The 19,970-nt window shown below is 51.3% G+C and overlaps 1 protein-coding gene across 6 annotated transcripts; it reads left to right on the top strand.

Moving 5' to 3' along the window:
• Positions 1-734: 734 nt before the first annotated feature.
• Positions 735-19,114, top strand: AP5S1 (adaptor related protein complex 5 subunit sigma 1). Of its 6 annotated transcripts, none has more exons than XM_008019700.3 (3): positions 735-897; positions 14,938-15,129; positions 17,679-19,114. In XM_008019700.3, exons 1-3 carry the CDS (start codon positions 878-880, stop codon positions 18,103-18,105), a joined length of 639 nt encoding a protein of 212 aa, XP_008017891.3. In that variant the 5' UTR covers positions 735-877; the 3' UTR covers positions 18,106-19,114. The 6 variants fall into 6 exon arrangements, with proteins under 6 accessions (XP_008017891.3, XP_008017910.1, XP_008017889.1 ...); XM_008019719.3 differs by lacking the exon at positions 735-897 and adding an exon at positions 3,484-4,075; XM_008019698.3 differs by lacking the exon at positions 735-897 and adding an exon at positions 11,474-11,619.
• The last annotated feature ends 856 nt before the right edge of the window (positions 19,115-19,970 follow it).

Genomic DNA, 19,970 nt, shown 5'->3' on the forward strand with positions numbered 1-19,970 from the left:
TCACAGAGGAAAGCGGCTTCAGAAGCTCAGAGAAGGCACTCATTTGCCCCACATCACACAGAAGCAGCCATTTCAGCCTTCCCAGGAGTATCCCATCCCTCCTTACCTCCCACCTTAATCCCAGAACAGCCAGGCAGGTGGGGCTGGGCAGCCTCACTTCTGCTGTGAGCATCCTCTTCCCACTCTGGGATCAGGCCACGTGGTGAGAAGGAAATATGGGCTGAGTGTCTACAATGCCCAGGCCTTGTGCCAAGTGCTGACGTCCTTGGCCACGTCTGTCCCCATTGTAACTCACCATCTGAGTCTTAGCTGTAGCCATGGGATACTTAGTACGCTCTAGACACTTTTAGATATAATGTCTCCTAAGCCCACCCAGCAGGTATTCAGCTCATTTTGCAGGAGAGATGGGGGGATTGGTCAAGCCAGGAGACAGCTCTTCCCTAAGAGAAGGCCCTGGTGCTGACATCTCTGCTGAGGAGGCAGGAGCCTGGGCCTGGGAAAGGGGGTGCTGTGGGCTTGCCTCTCAGTTTCTGACTCGGGACCCCCTCTGCCCTGGAAAGTTCAGGGAGATAGGGGCAGGGGTGTCTTGTCTCCCTTCCCCCTCAGCAAGAGAAGCTATAACTTTCTTCCTGGATGTGCTAAAGGGAAGCGGATCAGGCAGGAAGGCAGTTTAAAATCCCAGGCTGCCAGCCAGCTTTAAAAGTTGTTTAGCTTTGCCCAGGGTGGGGCAGGAATTCCAGCCTGCAGGAGTTCCGAGCAGCCACGTGCTGCCAGCTCACATGGTTAGAGAGCTGCATGGGGCTGGCATAAGCACAGAGAGCCAGTGCGGGGAACAGTGGTGTCTGGAGGGAATGGGGAAGAATCTTCATCCACTTCAATGTCTGAATTGTTCACCTGGTAAGTTTTGCCATGACAATTTTACAAATTAAGGTTTTCTTTTAAAATTGGGGAATAATCGACATTTCATCAAGGGCACAGATCTTCAGCGTGGAGCATAGACCCAAAGGACCACCACGAAGCTCATTATGTAGGACATTTCCATCAATTCGGGAGGCTCCCTCCCAGTTACCCTCACTCCAGAGGTAACTACTATTTTGACCTCTGTCAGTAATTTAGTTTTATCTGTTCACGAGCTTCCTATAAATGAAATTATACAGTGAGTACTCGTTTGTCTGGCTTCTTTCACCCAGCACAATGATTTTGAGATTCATTATTTTGTCCTGTATAGCAGGAGTCTGTTTCTTCTTCATTGCTTCATTGCTGAATATACCCCTACTCTCTCTCTCTCTCTCTTTTTTTTTTTTTGAGACGGAGTTTCACTCTTGTTGCCCAGGCTGGAGTGCAACGGCATGATCTCAACTCACTGCAACCTCCGCCTTCCAGGTTCAAGCGATTCTCCTGCCTCAGCCTCCTGATCAGCTGGGATTACAGGCCCCTGCCACCACACCCAGCTAATTTTTTATTTTTATTTTTATTTTTTATTTTTTATTTATTTTTTTGAGACAGAGTCTCACACTGTCACCCGGGCTGGAGTGCAATGGCATGATCTTGGCTCACTGCAACCTCTGACTCCCGGTCAAGCGATTCTCCTGCCTCAGCCTCCCAAGTAGCTGAGATTACAGGTGCCTGCCACCACACCCAGCTAATTTTTTGTATTTTTACTACAGATGGGGTTTCACAATGTTGGCCAGGCTGGTCTTGAACTCCTGACCTCATGATCCACTCACCTTGGCCACCCAAAGTGTTGGGATTACAGGTGTGAGTCACTGTGCCTGCTCTCTTTCTCTTATCTTTTAAAAAATACTTATTTATGGCCGGGCATGGTGGCTCACGCCTGTAATCCCAGCACTTTGGGAGGCCAAGGCAGGCAGATCACCTAAAGTCAGGAGTTCGAGACCAGCCTGACCAACATGGTGAATGCCTGTCTCTATTATATATGTATACACACACACATACATGCACACACACACACATATAATTTATTTACTTATTTTTCTTTCGAGATAAGGTCTTGCTCTATTGCCTAGGCTGGAGTGTGGTGATGTGATGTCAGCTCACTGCAACCTCTACCTTCTAGGCTCAAGCGATCCTCCCACCTCAGCCTCCCCAGGACCTAGGACTATCAGTGCATGCCACCACAGCTAATATTTTTTGTATTTTTTAATAAAGATGAGGTTTCACCATGTTGCCCAGGCTGATTTTCTTTTCTTTTCTTTTCGCTTTCTTTTTTCTTTTTTTTTGAGACAGGGTCTCATTTTGTTGCTGAGGCTAGGGTGCGGTGGCACAAACGTGGCTCACTGCAGCCTTGACATTCTGGGCTCAAGTGATCCTCCCATCTTGGCCTCACAAGTAGCTGGGACCACAGGTGCGTGCCACCACACTCAACTAATTTTCCTTTTTTTGTAGAGACAGGATCTTGCCATGTTGTCCAGGCTGTACTTGAATTCCTGAGCTCAAGCAATCCTCCTGCCATGGCCTCCCAAAGTGTTGGGATTACAGGCATGAGCCACCGCTCCTGGCTTGTTTCAAAATTAAAATGAAAAACTTACATCCGTAAAATTAAGTCTTCCTTTTTTTTTTTTTTTTTTTTTTTTTTGAGACACAGTCTCGCTCTGTTGCCCAGGCTGGAGTGCAATGGCCGGATCTCAGCTCACTGCAAGCTCCACCTTCTGGGTTTACGCCATTCTCCTGCCTCAGCCTCCCAAGTAGCTGGGACTACAGGCACCCACCACCTCGCCCAGCTAGTTTTTTGTATTTTTTAGTAGAGATAGGGTTTCACTGTGTTAGCCAGGATGGTCTCGATCTCCTGAGCTCGTGATCCGCCCGTCTCGACCTCCCAAAGTGCTGGGATTACAGGCTTGAGCCACTGCGCCCGGCCAAGTCTTCCTTTTTTTTAGTATATGTGCTGCCAAAGTTAGTGCTAAAATTTCCCCTTTTGCGTGTACAGTTTGTGAGTTTTGACAAATATATACAGTTGCGTAACCCTCACCACAATTGTGATACAGAATATATTCATCCTACCCTTGATGTATTATTTGGGCCTGTTATGAACTGTGCTGGAAATATACCCAGGAGTGGAGTGCTGGGTTACTGTGTGGACATTTAACTTTAGTATTTTCCACACAGTTGTCCAAGGTCCTTGCACCAACTTACCTTCCTACCTACCAGAGTTCTAGTGTTCCACAGTCTAGACAAAATTGGTAAATGTTGCTGGGCATGGTGGCTCACGACTATAATCCCAGCACTTTGGGAGGCCAAGGTGGGCAGATCACGAGGTCAGGAGATCGAGACCATCCTGGCTAACACAGTGAAAACCCACCTCTACTGAAAATACACACACACAAAAATTAGCCAGGCGTGGTGGTGGGCGCCTGTAGTCCCAGCTACTTGGACCCAGGAGGCGGAGCTTGCAGTGAGCCGAGATTGCGCCACTGCACTCTAGCCCGAGACACAGAGCGAGACTCGGTCTCAAAAAAAAAAAAAAAAAAAAAAAAAAAAAATTGGTAAATGTTAATTTCACTCCCTTAACCAGAAAATGTGATTTCTGTATCTAGCAAAGAGATCTGTTAGCTGTCAAGTGCTGAACCCACATATCAGGATGTGGTGGTGGCAGGCATTTGGGCGTCACAGACTCAGCCAGTTTTCTGACTCTCCTATGTTGAAAGATGAGGCTATATTAGTCTTAGTCTTGATTTGTTCTCAAGTCAGATTCTTCAAAAATCAAAGAGCCTCTTTGGAGTTCATTAACGGTATGTTAATTGCCTTGAGTCCTTCTGCTGACAACAGTCTACAACCATCTAGAAAACTTATGATTTCTACAAAGTCTTGATCCTGGAATGGAGCACACAGTCCCTGGTCTCCCCAGGCCATGATACTGCTGGTGGTGCAGAACGAAGTTTAGACAAGGAGGTGCATGGCCACAAGCAATCTGGAAACGATCAGAGGCCAGTTGCGTAATGATGGAGAAGCCGCTGTTTTGCAGTCACAAAAATCATGCCTGGAGACAGAATGTTCGGGGACGTGAAATTATTCACAATCTATTATTCAAAGAAGACAGTTGATTATGGGACAGAAGGTAAGGAGCATTCCCACCCTCTCCACACAGGAGGAGTCTGTGTGGGTGCCAAGGGGTGCAGCGAGGGTTGCCTCGGCCCCACCCAGCCCACACTGGCACGCACAACCCTGGGAGGAGTGCCAGGCTCTGAGTCAGCTGGGCCTGGGGCAGCAGGAGGGGAAGGGGCCTCACGTGGCTGGGCCTCCTCTGCCTCGTGGGGCCTCCTGGCTCTCAGCCCTGCAGGCAGTGCGGCTGTTTGAAAGGACAAATCACACATGGCCTAGTTCTCCTGGGGCCCAGCCAAGGCTATGTTCTTGAAGGATGGCTGAAGGGAGGGTGCCTCCTGGGTTGGGATTGGGAGCACTGGGGAAGGAGGTCATCCAAGCATAGGGCGGGGAGTGAGCTCTCAGGGTTGGGTCATAGAGGATGATCAGGGATGGGGTTGCAGGGATGCTATGGCCTTCCAGAGCTCCAGGGGAAAAGGGCTGAGCCAGCCCTTGGGATGACCATGAGAGGACAGCAGGGAAACACAAGGGGAGTAGAAGGCTTCAGTAGAGGATTTCAGTAGAGGCTGAAATCTACTGATATGTACACCTCCAAGGACACATGTGTCACATCAGAATAGTTGCGAATCCCACTGGGCCTCTATTTCCTCATGTGTAAAATGGGAATAATAAAGTTCCTACTTCACAGGGCTGTGGATTGGATCAAATGAGCTGATGTGTGCAAAGCACTCAGAACAGGGCCTGCTGATCGGGTGCAGTGGCTCATGCCTGTAATCCCAGCACTTTGGGAGGCCAAGCTGAGAGGACCACTTAAAGCCAGGAGTTGGAGACCAGCCTGGGCAACATAGGAAGATTCTGTTTCAAAAAAGAACAAGGGCATCTACAGCAAGTGCCATACAAGAGGCTGCTCTGGCCATTATTGCTTAGGGCCAATGTAGAGATTGACAGGGGATCAGAAAGGTTAAAAGGACATGCCTAGGCCGGGCACGGTGGCTCAAGCCTGTAATCCCAGCACTTTGGGAGGCCGAGATGGGCGGATCACAAGGTCATGAGATCGAGACCATCCTGACTAACATGGTGAAACCCCGTCTCTACTAAAAAATACAAAAAACTAGTCGGGCAAGGTGGCGGGCGTCTGTAGTCCCAGCTACTCGGGAGGCTGAGGCAGGAGAATGGCGTAAACCCAAAAGGCGGAGCTTGCAGTGAGCTGAGATCCGGCCACTGCACTCCAGTTTGGGCGACAGAGCGAGACTCTGTCTCAAAAAAAAAAAAGGACATGCCTGAAAACATTTAATTAAAGGAGCCAGTCTGAAGGTTTCCTTTTCTTTATGCACATGGACAGGATTCTGGGCGATGGGTCACAGGAGAAAAGCCCAGTCTGGCAGGTCGCAGTGGCTCCCACCTGTAACAGGGAGGCTGAGGCGGATGGACTGCTTGAGCCCAGGAGAGTAAGACCAGCCTGGGCAACAAAGCAACACCCTGTCTGTACAAAAATGTAATTTAAAAATTAGCTGGGCGTAGCACGTGCCTGTAGTCCCAGCTACTTGGGAGGCTGAGGTGGGAGGATCACTGGAGCCCAGGAATTCAGGCTGCTGAGCTAGGATTGCACCACTTTGCTTGCTCCAGCCTGGGCAATAGAGCAAGACCCTGTCTGTAGGCTGGGCGTGGTGGCTCACGCCTGTAATCCCAACACTTTGGGAGGCCGAGGCGGGAGGATCACGAGGTCAGGAGATCGAGACCATCCTGGCTAACACAGTGAAACCCCATCTCTACTAAAAATACAAAAAATTAGCCAGGCGTGGTGGCAGGCACCTGTAGTCCCAGCTACTCGGGAGGCTGAGGCAGGAGAATGGCGAATGGCGTGAACCCGGCAGGCAGAGCTTGCAGTGAGCCAAGATTGCGCCACTGCACTCCAGCCTGGGCGACAGAGCGAGACTCCATCTCAAAAAAGAAAAAAAAAAAAAAAGAAAAAGACCCTGTCTGTAACAAAATAAGCAAAGCTCAGCTGTGGTGTGTAGGAAGCAGCAGCCTATGCAGCAGTACAGGTAGCAGTTAGGAAGCTGCAGAAGGGGTTTGGTGGAGACAGAAGATGGGAGAGCTGTAGGAGTGCCCAATGGGAGGCTCCCCACACAGAGTGCTGCCGTGTCTGAGAGGGTCCAGGGAGGTAGAGTAAAGGAAGGGACAGAGATTGCCCGACTTTGGCCTCCTTTATTCTGGGGCAGCTATAAACCACCCAATTTCAGTCCACCTTGATCTGCAGAAAAGCATATTCCCTTTTCTTCTTAGTTTCCTGCTTTGATCTTTGAGAAATGACTAAACACTCTTACAAGGGAGGCATTAAGAAATCCACCTTTGGCTGGGCATAGTGACTTATGCCTATAATCCCAGCACTTTGGGAGGCCAAGGTGGACAGATCCCTTTAGCTCAGGAGTTTGAGACCAGTCTGAGCAACATGGTGAAACCCCATCTCTGCAAAAAATACAAAAATTAGCCAGATGTAGTGGCATGTGCCTGTGATCCCAACTATTCTGAAGGCTGAGGTGCAAAGTTGGCTGAAGCCCAGGAGGCAGAGGTTGCAGTGAGCCAAGATCATGCCATTGCACTGCAGCCTGGGTGACAGAGCAAGACCCTGTCTCAAAAAAAGAAAAAAAAAAAAATCCACTGCTTGGAACTAGCAGATTCTACCTAATTGCTCTCCCCACATCCAGAAATAGGTGGTTGCTGGTCTAGCTTGAGGTCTCAGTTTCTGTAAAGATAATCAATGTGGCTGGGCATGGTGGTAAGTGCCTATAGTCCCAGCTACTGGAGAAACTGAGGTGGGAGGATAGCTTGAGCCTAGGTGTTCAAAGCCGTAGGACGCTATCATCGTGTTTGTGAATAGCCACTACACTCCACCTTGGGCAACATAACGAGACTCCATCCTGAAAAAATAAAAAAATAAAAAATTCACATCAATGAGTTTCCAGCTGGGCACCAGCGGAGCTCCAAAAGGCAAGCCCTGGCTGGGCGTGGTGGCTCACACACCTGTAATCCCAGCACTTTCGGAGGCCAAGGCTGAAGGATTACTTGGGGTCATGAGTTTGAGACCAGCCTGGGTAACATAGTGAGACCTTGTCTCTATAAAAAATTTTTAAATAACAGCCAGGTGTGGTGGGGTGCAACTGTAGTCCCAGCTACTCAGGAGGCTGAGGCAAGAGGACTGCTTGAGTCCAAGAAGTTGAGGCTGCAGTGAGCCGAGACTGCACCATTGCACTCCAGCCTAGGGGTCAGAAAGAGACCCTGCCTCAAAAAACAAACAAATAAAAAGGCAAGCCAGGCTGCCTCTATTGTGGGGGCAGGCCCCACCCTATGTGGATAGAAAGTGGAAGGCAGGCGGGTGGGAAGGTGGGAAAGGGGCCAATGTGAGGGGGCAGGGAGTGGCTGTGGGCAACCCCCTAACTTGGAGGACCACTGAGAAAAGCAGGGTTGGGGGGGTGTGGCAATGGGCACCTCTCCCCACAGTCAGAGGGAGGGGAAGGGAAAGAACGAGGGAGGCGTGGCCCCTCTAGGTAGGTGGGCAACCAGCCACCTGTTGCCTTCAAGCTCCTTTTTTTTTTTTTTTGTAGTGCTTTATTTTATTTTTATTTCTTTTCACTTTCTCTGTCACACACAAACACACAATCCCACATCACCACCCACTGGGTGCCCAGCTCTGCCACAAGCCCTGGGCTAACCCCTGTAAAAGCCTCACACACGGCTGGGCACGGTGGCTCATGCCTGTAATCCCAGGACTTTGGGAGGCCAAGGCAGGTGGATCACTTGAGATGAGGAGTTCGAGACCAGCCTGGCCAACATGGTGAAACCCCGTCTGTACTAAAATTATAAAAATTAGCTGGGCGTGGTGGTAGGTGCCTGTAATCCCAGCTACTCAGGAGGCTGAGGCAGGAGAATCGCTTGAACCTGGGAGATAGAGGTTGCAGTGAGCCAAGATCCCACCAGTGCACTCCAGCTTGGGTGACAGAGCAAGACTATCTAAAAAAATAATATAAAAAAGTGTCACACACATGAACATGCACACATGGCCGCAACACACTCAGACTCTTCTGTTTCGTCTTCAGGGGAGGTCTGGCAACCACAGGATGTCCTGCTGGTTCCCCCTGCCCTCTGAGCTGCCCCACCTGTTTTTCTGGTGCTGATCAAGTCCTCTCTGATACCTTCCCATGTCTGCTGCTGGATTAATGGTTGTCAACATTTATTGACGTATTGAGTGCCAACTAGGTGCCAGGCTCTACCCTGCCCACTTCATATGCTGCATCAATTAGGAGTGCATTAAGTTGCATGTGACAGAAACCCCACTGAGCAGTTTAACCACACAAATGTCTGTACACCTCACTCAACAAGTAGACTCTGCAGCATCTCCGGGGCCGAGGCTCCTTCCTGCCTCACTGTTCTCAGCATACAGCTTTTGGTCCTAGGGCCACAAGAAGTCAGAGAATGGCACTGAGTCTGCCTCCCTTATTGGAAAACAATGGCTTTCCTGAGGCCTCACCTAGGTGGCTCCTACAGTTGCCCCACTGGCTGGGGAGGATGCAGAGGCATTTCTGATTGGACCCATGTCCTCTAAATAAAGGAGGGCCAGGGTACCCTGAGTCCAGGAAGGCTGGCTTCTTTTCACCCTTTGTATTTGCTTTGATCTAGTCCTTATATCCAGAATGCCTTTCCTGCCAGCTGCAGCTACTGAATTCCTACCTCTCTAGAAAGCCCAGTTCAGATGCTCCCTCCTCCACACAGTCTTCCCAGATTGCTGCTCCAGAGTCCTCCCCACTTCTGAATCTGTTGGTCATCTTGACTCCTACCTGCCTCGGCCATTGCATCTGTCTGCACAGAGCCTGATGGGAACTCTAAGAACCCAGAGGATTTTCCCAGCAGAATGAGTGGATGAGCACACGAATGAATGGTGCATTCTCGCTTTAGGCAATCTCCATCCTTTGCAATCTTGTTCAAGTCCTCCCCGCACCTACAGTCCTCCCCCAACCTCTCTTACTTCCATGGTGGCTGCTCCACGGACCAAAGCTCATGTCCCTGATGCCTTCCACTTGGCACTGTGCTGTGTGACACTGGCCACATCAGGGAGCATCTCTGAGCTCACTTAGTTATCTGTCAAATGAAAGGCTATGTTCTAAATTTCTTCTCATGCTAAAAACCTCAACGCTGCCGGAATTCAAGCCTTGGGGCAGGGGAAGGATTCTATCACACTCTTATCTTCCAGTTTAAAGGCAGACTTCAAAGTAATACCGTTTTAGTGGGATTGTCACAGCCATTATTAAAGTTTTTATTGAATCTAATATATAGAAAAGCGCATATATCTTTTTTTTTTTTTTTTTTTTTTTTTTGAGACGGAGTCTCGCTCTGTCGCCCAGGCTGGAGTGCAGTGGCCGGATCTCAGCTCACTGCAGGCTCCGCCTCCCGGGTTCACGCCATTCTCCTGCCTCAGCCTCCCGAGTAGCTGGGACTTCAGGCGCCCGCCACCTCGCCCGGTTATTTTTTGTATTTTTTAGTAGAGACGGGGTTTCACCATGTTAGCCAGGGTGGTCTCGATCTCCTGACCTCGTGATCCGCCCGTCTCAGCCTCCCAAAGTGCTGGGATTACAGGCTTGAGCCACCGCGCCCGGCCCAGAAAAGCGCATATATCTTAAGTGTCCAGCTTGGTTAATACTTACAAAGAAAATATACCCATGTAATCACCATCCAGATTAAGACTCAGAATGTGACCATCTCCTAAAGCTCCATGCCTCTCCAGTCACTGCCACCCCAGGATAACCACCATTCTGACTTGTAACAGTGCAGCATGGCTTGCCTAGATTTGGGCCTTTATGTTAATGGAATCACATGGCATGTACACTTCTGTGACTGGCTTCTTTCACCGAACATTGTGTCTGTGAGAGTCACTCACGTTGTGTATTATTAGTTGTTCTTTTCCATTGCCCTATACTATTCCACTGTACGAGTATACCACAATTTATCCATCATTCCATAACTTATGGCTATTTGAGTATTTTCCAGTTTGGGACAATTAAGAGTAAAGATACTGGCCGGGCATAGTGCCTCATGCCTGTAATCCCAGCACTTTGGGAGGCCAAGGCGGGCAGATCACGAGGCCAGGAGTTCGAGACCGGCCTGGCCAACATGGCGAAACCCCGTCTCCACTGAAAATACAAAAATTAGCCGGGTGTGGTGGCGGGCACCTGTAACCCCAGCTACTCAGGAGGCTAAGGCAGAAGAATCGCTTGAATCCGGGCGGCGGCAGTTGCAGTGAGCCAAGATTGTGCCACTGTACTACAACCTGGGTGACAAGAGCAAGACTCCATCTCAAAAAAAAAAAAAAAAAAGAGTAAAGATACTATGAATATTCAGGCCGGGTGCGGTGGATCATGCCTGTAATCCCAGCACTTTGGGAGCCCGAGGTGGGTGGATGATGAGGTCAGGAGATCGAGACCATCCTGGCTAACACAATGAAACCCCATCTCTACTATAAATACAAAAAATTAGCTGGGCATGGTGGTGGGTGCCTGTAGTCCCAGCTACTCAGGAGGCTGAGACAGGAGAATGGTGTGAACCTGGGAGGCGGAGCTTGCAGTGAGCCGAGAGCGCGCCACTGCACTCCAGCCTGGGCGATGAGCAAGACTCTACCTCAAAAAAAAAAAAAAAAAAAAAAAGAGTGGTGCAGCTGGGTCATGGAGCAGTGTGGTCACCATCAGTAGCCACTGATGGGCTTGCTGTTTTAGATGATGTCTGAGCTAGCAGGCATAGACATTCCCACTGTACCCAGAACAGACTCTCAGAAGGATGGGTTGGACCCAGGAGAGCCCAGTGGCTAAGGAAAAGGGATCTCCCAGGGCATACCCACAAGCACCCTCCAGCAAAACCATCAAGTGAAACCCCCACTCCCACCAGGCTGAGGAAGCCCTCCATGCTACCACCTTCATCTGGGTCTCCCATTGTCCTCTGGAGTACTAGCTCAAGCCAGCCTCTCACAGCTGTCTCCTCCACACACCTCACGAGGCCAGCCCTCTAGTGGTGAGAAACTTGGTGTTGACTCACTGCCTAAGGAGTGGACAGAGGCTGGGAAACTGTGTTCCAGATGCCAGGTGGCCCCCAGCAACCAGAGCCCTCTCCTTGCTAGCTCTCTGCTGTAATCAGCTGGCAGACACAAGCCCTGGCTGACAGCGATAAGGACTGGGGACCAGGAGCTGTGCCAACATCACTCCCCAGCTTTGTAGCTGAGGCCCCACAGTCTCTGGGCTTGCCGCAACATCTGCACACATATTTATGTGTTGTCACAGGCTTTGGCCAGGCCCTGGCCACCTGCAGCTTCCCTTCGGCCACCTCCTAACCTACCCTGGCTCCTATGGCTGAAGGGGCCCAGAGTGCACTTTCTCAGGGGGTGCTGCTCTAGGATCCCTGCCTGGGCCACCCTGTCCTGTTCTCCTTTCTTGTCAGCAAAGAGCACGTTCAAGTCGGCTCCACTCCTGCGTTGTGCATGGCCCTGGGGAGTGAAGATGGAAGCCATCAGCAGTATTGGTGAGACCTTCACAGGGGTGCACAGGCCGCAGTTGAATGCCAATGGGCAGCCTGAGTAGGAAGCCTTCCTCCCATTTGGTCTGAGTATATATCTGCAAGGGCAATTAAAAGGACAGGAAAGGCCAGGCGCTGAGACTCATGCCTGTAATCCTAACACTTTGTGGGGTAGAAGCAGGAGGATTAGGAGTTTGAGACCAGCCTGGGCAATACAGTGAGACCCTATCTCTACAAAAAAATTTAAATTAGCTGGGTGTGTTGCCTGCCTGTAGTCCCAGCTACTTGGTGGGCTGAGGCAGGAGCACTGCTGGTGGGAAGGGGCAGGGAGGCTGCAAAAAAAAAAAAAAAAAGAAAAAAGAAAAGAAAGAAAGAAAAAGAAAAAAAACCAGGAAAGGGAATTCTAGGCTGGGGGAACAGTCAGTGGGGGAGGCTCCGAGGCACATCTGGGGGACAAGGCTGAAGCCATTCACATGCCAAGAGATAAAGGTCGCCGTGGGAGTGGGTGGTGGTGGTGGTGGTGGCTGGAGGAACATGCAAGTCAGGCAGCGAGGCCCAGGCAGGCCTTGTGGGGCCCCCCTAACACCAATAGGCCAAGCCTCCAAGTTGGGGCTTTTACCCCATTGTAAGGCTCTACAGGTTACTGCCAGAGTGCCCCTTTCAGGTTTAAGGTATAAACCTCTTCCCTGTTGTTTTGATGGCCTCCAGTCAAGAAGGGGGCTTGCTGATCAGCCCTACTAAGCGTTCACCCTGGGTGACACTGTACAAAGTTTCACTGGGGCCCAATGAAATTGACAGATCTGCCAGAGAGACAGTGAGAGTTCGGAAGCAGCGTTCGAATCGTTCTGCGCCGAACCGAGTGCCAGCATTAACTCGCTGCAGGAACCCATACATTCAGAATCTGCGCAAAACACATATTTGTATTAAAAATCCGCGCAAAATACACATGTACCTAAATATACATATTTACCTCCAAAGTCATAATTTCTGGGGGTACAGCCCAGGAATGTACATTTGAACTGATGCCTCAGTAATTCTCACGCATGTTGGCCAGGTAAGAACTCAGTCGCAGCCCGTAGCTGTGCGGCTCGGCCTAGGTCCACCCGCCGCCCGCCCCCGAGCCTAAGGCCGCAGGCCACGCACCCCTCCCTCGGGGGACAATCAGGCCCCGGCCTTTTCCACGGACTCCGCGCTCCGGGTCGCAGCGCCCCCTCGCGGTCGCCGGGGTCGGCAGCCTGGGGCTCGGCTGGTCTAGGGCTTCGAGCGGGAACGCTTCGAGCCCGCAACGGGAGTGACGAGCATAGTTTCTGCCGGCAGCTTGGGGAAAGAGGGTTTCTGTCCCTCTGCGAGGCCAGCCCATGCCGAGGGTCCAAGCATCGGGAGATGCAGCCGGCACCTGGCTTCCACATCACCGCCCTGGACATGAGCACTCCGCCCAACCCGACGGCGTCAGGTGGCGCTCGCGCCCGCGACCGACGTGCGCAGGCGCCCACAGGCCGCGCAGCCGCCATTGCTCTCCTGTCACCGAAGGGAGTGCTTGTTGGCAGTCCGCGGGCCCGGAAGGAAGGGTGAGGCGACGCCTCGACGACAGCGGACCGGAGCTGCAAGGGCAACACACTCAGGGCGGGGTGCCCCATTTAGGCCTGGCTGACCGGAATAAGAAACTACAACCCCCGAAGTGCATTGCGCCGCAGGGTTACGGAGGCAGTGTCGTAAGCTATCTTGACTGCTACCATTTCTCCGGTAGAAGGGGGGACGAGGCGGCGCGGAGTGATGACGCGCTCTTCCTGTGGCTGGAGGGTCGCGGAGGTCAGCGCCTGGGTGCTGGGCTCCGGTTGTCGAAGTGCCTTTGCGAATCTGCTCTTTGATCAGTTTAAACTGACGGTCTATTTAGCCTTAGTTACAGATACCCACTGACTGTATACCTGCCATCTTTCAACTCCCGGGCCGGCCACTGAGCCAGCCAGATAACCATTACTATTTTTTAGTTTTTATTTTGAGACAGTTTCAAGTAACTCCTGTATGCACTTTGATGAGATTCACGAGTTGTAACCTCTTTTACCGTATTTACCTTATGATTTCCTCTGTTTTTCTCTGTGCCTTTTTTCTTCCCTGGACCATGTGAGTTAGTTGCAGATATGAAATCCCGTTGCCTCCATATTTAGAGGCACATCCGTGTTTGTTTTCTAAAAACAAGGACAAGCGCCTGCATTCAAAATCGGGTAACATTGATCAAGACTTTTTCTGACCTATAGTCCATATTTAAATGTTTTTAAATGTTTTTATTAGTGTCCTAATAATGCCCTTTATGGAAATTATCCTTTTCTTTTTCTTTTCTTTTTTTGAGACAGAGTCTCGCTCTGTCGCCCAGGCTGAAGTGCAGTGGTGCGATCTCGGCTCACTGCAGCCTCCCCTCCCGGGTTCAAGCGGTTCTCTGGCTTCAGCCTCTTAAGTAGCTGGGGTTACAACCATGCGCCACCATGCCTGGCTAGTTTATTTTTAGTAGAGATGGGCAGGCTGGTCTCAAACACCTGACCTCAAGTGATCCGCCCCCCTAGGCCTCCCAAGATGCTGGAATTACAGGCGTGAGTCACCACACCTGGCCCAAATTACCCTTTTCTCGGTTCAGGACCCGATCCAGGAGCACACGTTGCATTCAGCTATATGGTCTCTTCAGTTTCCTTCAGTCTGGAGCAGCTTCTCAGGTTTTCCATGACCTCATGACCTTGACGCTTTTGGAGATTCCTGTTGTTTTGTAGAACTAGGTTTAGGGTTGTCTGAGGTTTTTGTTTGTTTGTTTTTTCAGTTTATGCCTATTCTGCTTGTGTATGTCTGAGGTGTTTTTTCGTTTTTGTTTTTGAAACGGAGTCTCGCTCTGTCGCCCAGGCTGGAGTGCAGTGGCCGGATCTCAGCTCACTGCAAGCTCCACCTCCCGGGTTCACGCCATTCTCCTGCCTCAGCCTCCCGAGTAGCTGGGACTACAGGCGCGTGCCACCTCGCCCGGCTAGTTTTTTGTATTTTTTAGTAGAGACGGGGTTTCACTGTGTTAGCCAGGATGGTCTCGATCTCCTGACCTTGTGATCCTCCCGTCTCGGCCTCCCAAAGTGCTGGGATTACAGGCTTGAGCCACTGTGCCCGGCCTTTTTTTTTTTTTAAACCACTGGATTCTGTTATGTGATACTGTTCAGATGCTGTTGTTCAAAGTGTCCAGCCTCACCAGCCTCTGGATACACTCCCAGACACTGCCAGGTCAGCCCCTTCCTATGGTTGCCTCTCCTGCTGGGGTTCACTCTCACCTTACCAAGGTCTCTGGCTTCACTGTAGCACCTACCCTGGAGCCATGGTCCACGCCTTCCTCATTCACACCTTGAGGGCCCCGAATACTGAGGACACGGGACTTTGCCGAGTGCTCTACTCCTGCGTCTTCGGTGCTGAGAAGTCGCCTGATGACCCACAGCTGCATGGTGCCGAAAGGGACAGGCTTCTCCGGAAGGAACAGATTTTAGCTGTGGCCAGGTAACCACACAGCCCAGCCCCAGGCCTTCATTGAACACGTGCCTGATTGTAATAGGTATTCTCAGGGAGTGGGGACGCAGATAAATAGGAGGACTAAGAAGCAGAGAGGAAGTTTTAGAGTGGCATTTCCCAGGGAGTCTTCCACAGCTTTTCATAAGTGTTATGTGAAAACAGTTAAATAAATAATTCTGTTATCATCATTATTAGTATAATTAGCATTTGTTCAGCCTGTAAGTGCTAAGCATTTATATTCTGAATATCTTATGTATATTAACTCATTTAACCCTCATAATAGTCTTTCGAGATAAGTATAGTTATTATCTCCACCTTACAGATGAGTAAACTGAGGTACAGAGTGTTTAAGGAATTTAACCTGTCCAAGGTTACGCAGCTAGAAAGTAGCAGAACTAACATTTGAGAGTAGGCCGGGTGCGGTGGCTTATGCCTATAATCCCAGCACTTTGGGAGGCTGAGGTGGGCGGATCACCTGAGGTCAGGAGTTCAAGACCAGCCTAACATGGAGAAACCCTATCTCTACTAAAAATACAAAATTAGCTGGGCGTGGTGGCGCATGCCTATAATTGCAGCTACTTGGGAAGGCTGAGGTAGGAGAATCACTTGAACCCGGGAGGAAGAGGTTGCAGTGAGCCAAGATTGTGCCATTGCACTCCAGCCTGGGTAACAAGAGTGAAACTCGGTGTCAAAAAAAAAAAAAAAAGGTTTGAGAGTAGGCAAGCAGACGGTACAGATTTTGTTTTTTTTTTTTTGTTTTTTTTTTTTTGAGACGGAGTCTTGCTCTGTCGCCCAGGCTGGAGTGCAGTGGCCAGATCTCAGCTCACTGCAAGCTCCGCCTCCTGGGTTTACGCCATTCTCCTGCCTCAGCCTCCCAAGTAGCTGGGACTACAGGCGCCTGCCACCTCGCCCGGCTAGTTTTTTTTTTTTTTTTTGGTATTTTTTTTAGTAGAGACGGGGTTTTACCGGGTTAGCCAGGATGGTCTCGATCTCCTGACCTCGTGATCCGCCCGTCTCGGCCTCCCAAAGTGCTGGGATTACAGGCTTGAGCCACCGCGCCCAGCCTTATTTTTTGTTTTTTTTTGAGATGGAGTCTCGCTCTGTCACCCAGGCTGACTGAGTCTCGCTCTGTTGCCCAGGCTGGAGTGTAGTGGCGCGATCTTGGCTCACTGCAAGCTCCACCTCCCGGGTTTACGCCATTCTCCTGCTTCAGCGTCCCGAGTAGCTGGGACTACAGGTGCCCACCACCATGCCCAGCTAATTTTCTGTATTTTTAGTAGGGATGGGATTTCACCATGTTAGCCAGGATGGTCTTGATCTCCTGACCTCGTGATCCGCCCACCTTGGCCTCCAAAAGTGCTGGGATTACAGGCATGAGCTACCGCGCCCGGCCAACAGTTTAAACATGCTTTTCAGTGCAGTACTTAACAGGGCCTTTAGTGTGCCTGTAGACTTTATGAATCTCTTTTTTTTTTTTTTTTTGCGACGGAGTCTTGCTCTGTCGCCCAGGCTGGAGTGTGGTGGCAGTTTGGGCTCACTGCAACCTCCGCCTCCCAGGTTCAAGCAACTCTCTTGCCTCAGCCTCCCAAATAGCTGGGATTACAGACATCTGCCACCACGCCCAGCTAATTTTTGTATTTTTTGTAGAGATGGGGTTACACCATTTTGGCCAGGCTGGTCCTGAACTCCTGACCTCGTGATCCACCCACCTTGGCCTCCCAAAGTGCTGGGATTACAGGTGTGAGCCACTGTGTCCAGCCCCTACTTTATGAATCTCTAAGGAAGAGAGAGGGTATGGTACATGAGGACTCCAGAAAGCCAGGGATCCAGATCACAGTTTGGAATATACTGTTCCAGACTAGGGTGGCTAGCCTTGGCTCTTCCCTCTCAGACCCAGCCAGAGCTGGCAGGTGCTGGAGCCTCCTGGACCTCTGCATTCTGGGTGGGGTGGCACCACTCTGGGGCAACCGTCTGCCAACTCTTGCTTTCCCCTTGTTCTTCTCATTCTCCTTCCCCTCCCTGTAGCTCAGAAAACCAAATACATACCTTTGAAACCAGCCTGTGCATGGCTCAGACTGGAAGGTAATTCAGGAAAGATCAAAGGGAGTGTCTAAGAAGCCTTGTTGGTCCAAAGGAAGGTCTTTCTTTCGTACTTGGAGAGGGTTGCAGAATAGGGTGGAGATTGGACAGCCCATGTTGGGCAATGGCGTTTATTTTCTGCCTCATCCCTTTCCTTTATGTGGATAAGGCCTCTGTGAAGCAGGTGAGGGCAGGATCTTCTTCCTCTGGTGCCCTTTTTCAGCCCAAGGAGCTGGGTTGAAAACCTGCCCTCTTGGCCACATGGAATAAAGTGGTTCAGGACCTGGAGGCTCACACTTCCTGATTCTGTGGCCCTGGGCAGATCATTTAGTCTCTCTAGTCCTCAGTTTTCTCACTTGAGATATGGGGATGATGGTAGCTCCCAGCACCAGGGTTGGTCATGAGGATGACAAAGTTGGTGTGTGAGCCCGCCATCCTGACCTGCCCACTCTCTCCAGGCAGGTGGAGTCAATGTGCCGGCTGCAGCAGCAGGCATCCGGCCGGCCCCCCATGGACCTGCAGCCGCAGTCCTCAGATGAGCAAGTGCCGCTGCATGAGGCCCCACGTGGGGCCTTCCGCCTGGCAGCAGAGAACCCTTTCCAGGAGCCACGGACAGTGGTGTGGCTGGGCGTGCTCTCATTAGGCTTTGCCCTGGTGCTGGACGCCCACGAGAACCTGCTGCTGGCTGAGGGCACGCTCCGGCTGCTGGCACGCCTCCTCCTTGACCACCTTCGGCTGCTGGCGCCCAGTACCAACCTCCTGCTTCGGGCTGACCGCATTGAGGGCATCCTCACCCGCTTTCTGCCTCATGGTCAGCTGCTTTTCCTCAATGACCAGTTTGTCCAAGGCCTGGAGAAGGAACTCAGTGCTGCTTGGCCCCGCTGATTCCTCTTTGGGATGGTGCTTCTGAGGGCAGGCAGAGGGTGGACACACAGCCAGATGAAGCTTGGCATCTACTGCCTGCTCCCAGTTCTGATGTACTGCTATACCAGGACAAGTAGGCGACACAAGCCTGCAGAAAGGGGGCTGGGCAGAGGGTGGAGGAGGTCCTGCCTATCCTCAGGTTAGTGGAACCACAGAACATCCTGAGCCTAGAGCTGCTGTGTAACTTAGACCACTGCAGTGGGGCAGCCACGCTTGTCCTTGACCCCGCCTTCCTCCATCCCTGCCAGTCCTAGTGCTAGGGTAGGGAGCTGACTGGAACTCAGCCCACTCTTCTCCTTCCAAACCCACAGTCAAGGCCGGGCATGGTGGCTCATGCCTGTAATCCCAGCACTTTGGGAGGCTGAGGTGGGTGGATCACCTCAGGTCGGGAGTTCGAGACCAGCCTGGCCAACATAGTGAAACCCTGTCTCCACTAAAAATACAAAAAAATTAGCTGGGTGTATGGCACCCACCTGTAATCCCAGCTACTCAGGAGGCTGAGACATGAGATTCACTTGAACCTGGGAGGCAGAGGTTGCAGTGAGCTGAGAGTGTGCCACTTCACTCCAGCCTGGGCAACAGAGTGAGACTCCGACTCAAAAAAAAAAAACCACTCAACCCACAGTCATCGAAACACAAGGGGCCTCAGACTCCCCTGAGAGTGGAGGAGCTGTGCCTGCATGCTGGCAGGCCCCAGCCCCTGGCTTTGTGCCCACTTAGGCACTATTATCAACAAGGTCCTGCTCAGTGTCTGGCCCCCAAAGAGTTCAGAAATGCATCTGTCAATCAGCAGCAGGATTCTGCAGCTCCTTTTATGCCAAGCCCATGCCCACCAGGCAGGCTCTAGATAAAATCATCACAGCCTTCCCTCGTCTGCAGGGAGAGAAGGTGCTGTCAGGTGAATGTGAGCAGTCTAGCCTGGATGATGTATTTCTCATTTTGAATTAAAAGCACTGGCTGTGTGATTTCACCCTCTCTTTGTGAGTTTGATGCGTGCATCCTGCTCCTATGAGTGTGCCTCTCTGGATGGCCCCCAAGCTGGGCGTCTGAGCCTTCATGGTCAAGGATCCCCCAAGGAGGCTTCTTGGGAGGCCTCCATCTCTCATCCCCACCTCACCTCTGTCTCCTTAGGGGCTTCCTTTAGATGGTGGCACACACTTTCTCCACCAAAGTATATATCACAAGTGGCAGGTGGCTGTGGCAGAGCCACCTGAGAAGCAGCGCCTGAGCCAAGAATTGGTGCGAGTGGTTTATGTGGGGCGGGCGGTGATCCCGGGAAGCGGGAAGGGGAGACAGTCCTTGTGAACGCTTGTCAAGCCTATTGGGACTGTGGTAGGGAGCTGAGTGCCTCTAGGGGCCTGCACACGGCAGTTGCCTCTGAATTACCTCGCCCGAGGGGTGGCAGCTGTGGGTGTTTGCCTACTGCCTTTAGTCAGTGGTTACAGGTTGATCCCAGGGTGCATACATTCCCTGGCTCTTTCTGCCCCTGGGAAAAAGCCCTCAGACAATGTGGAGCTGGGCCTGCCTGTACCATGTTGAGTCCCAAAGGGATATGGGTGGGGTACCAAAAGCTGGTAGTTAGGAGGTCTTTAATCAGCAGCTTCTAGTGAAGGTTTAAACTTACTCAGTTGGGGGAAAAAAACCACCTCAGTTTACATTGATTTTCATGATCTTCCTGTTATCAAGGAAGGTGAGGCTTTCTTGGCAGAACGAGCATCCTAGGTGCTCAGCTCCGTCTCATGCTTACCATCCATCAGTTGCCCTTTAGCACCCAGGATGGACCCACCTACACCCACTTTGGAGGCAGCACTGATGATTAGCCCTTC

Source organism: Chlorocebus sabaeus, chromosome 2 (genome assembly GCF_047675955.1).
Source record: "Chlorocebus sabaeus isolate Y175 chromosome 2, mChlSab1.0.hap1, whole genome shotgun sequence".
Lineage (NCBI taxonomy): Eukaryota > Metazoa > Chordata > Mammalia > Primates > Cercopithecidae > Chlorocebus > Chlorocebus sabaeus.

Coding starts and splice junctions, on each gene's coding strand:
- AP5S1 (XM_008019698.3), top strand. CDS start 11,579: ATGGCCCTGGGGAGTGAAGATGGAAGCCATCAGCAGTATTG. Junction 11,620..14,937: donor GGAAGCCATCAGCAGTATTG/GTGAGACCTTCA, acceptor GCTTCACTGTAG/CACCTACCCTGGAGCCATGG. Junction 15,130..17,678: donor CAGATTTTAGCTGTGGCCAG/GTAACCACACAG, acceptor CACTCTCTCCAG/GCAGGTGGAGTCAATGTGCC.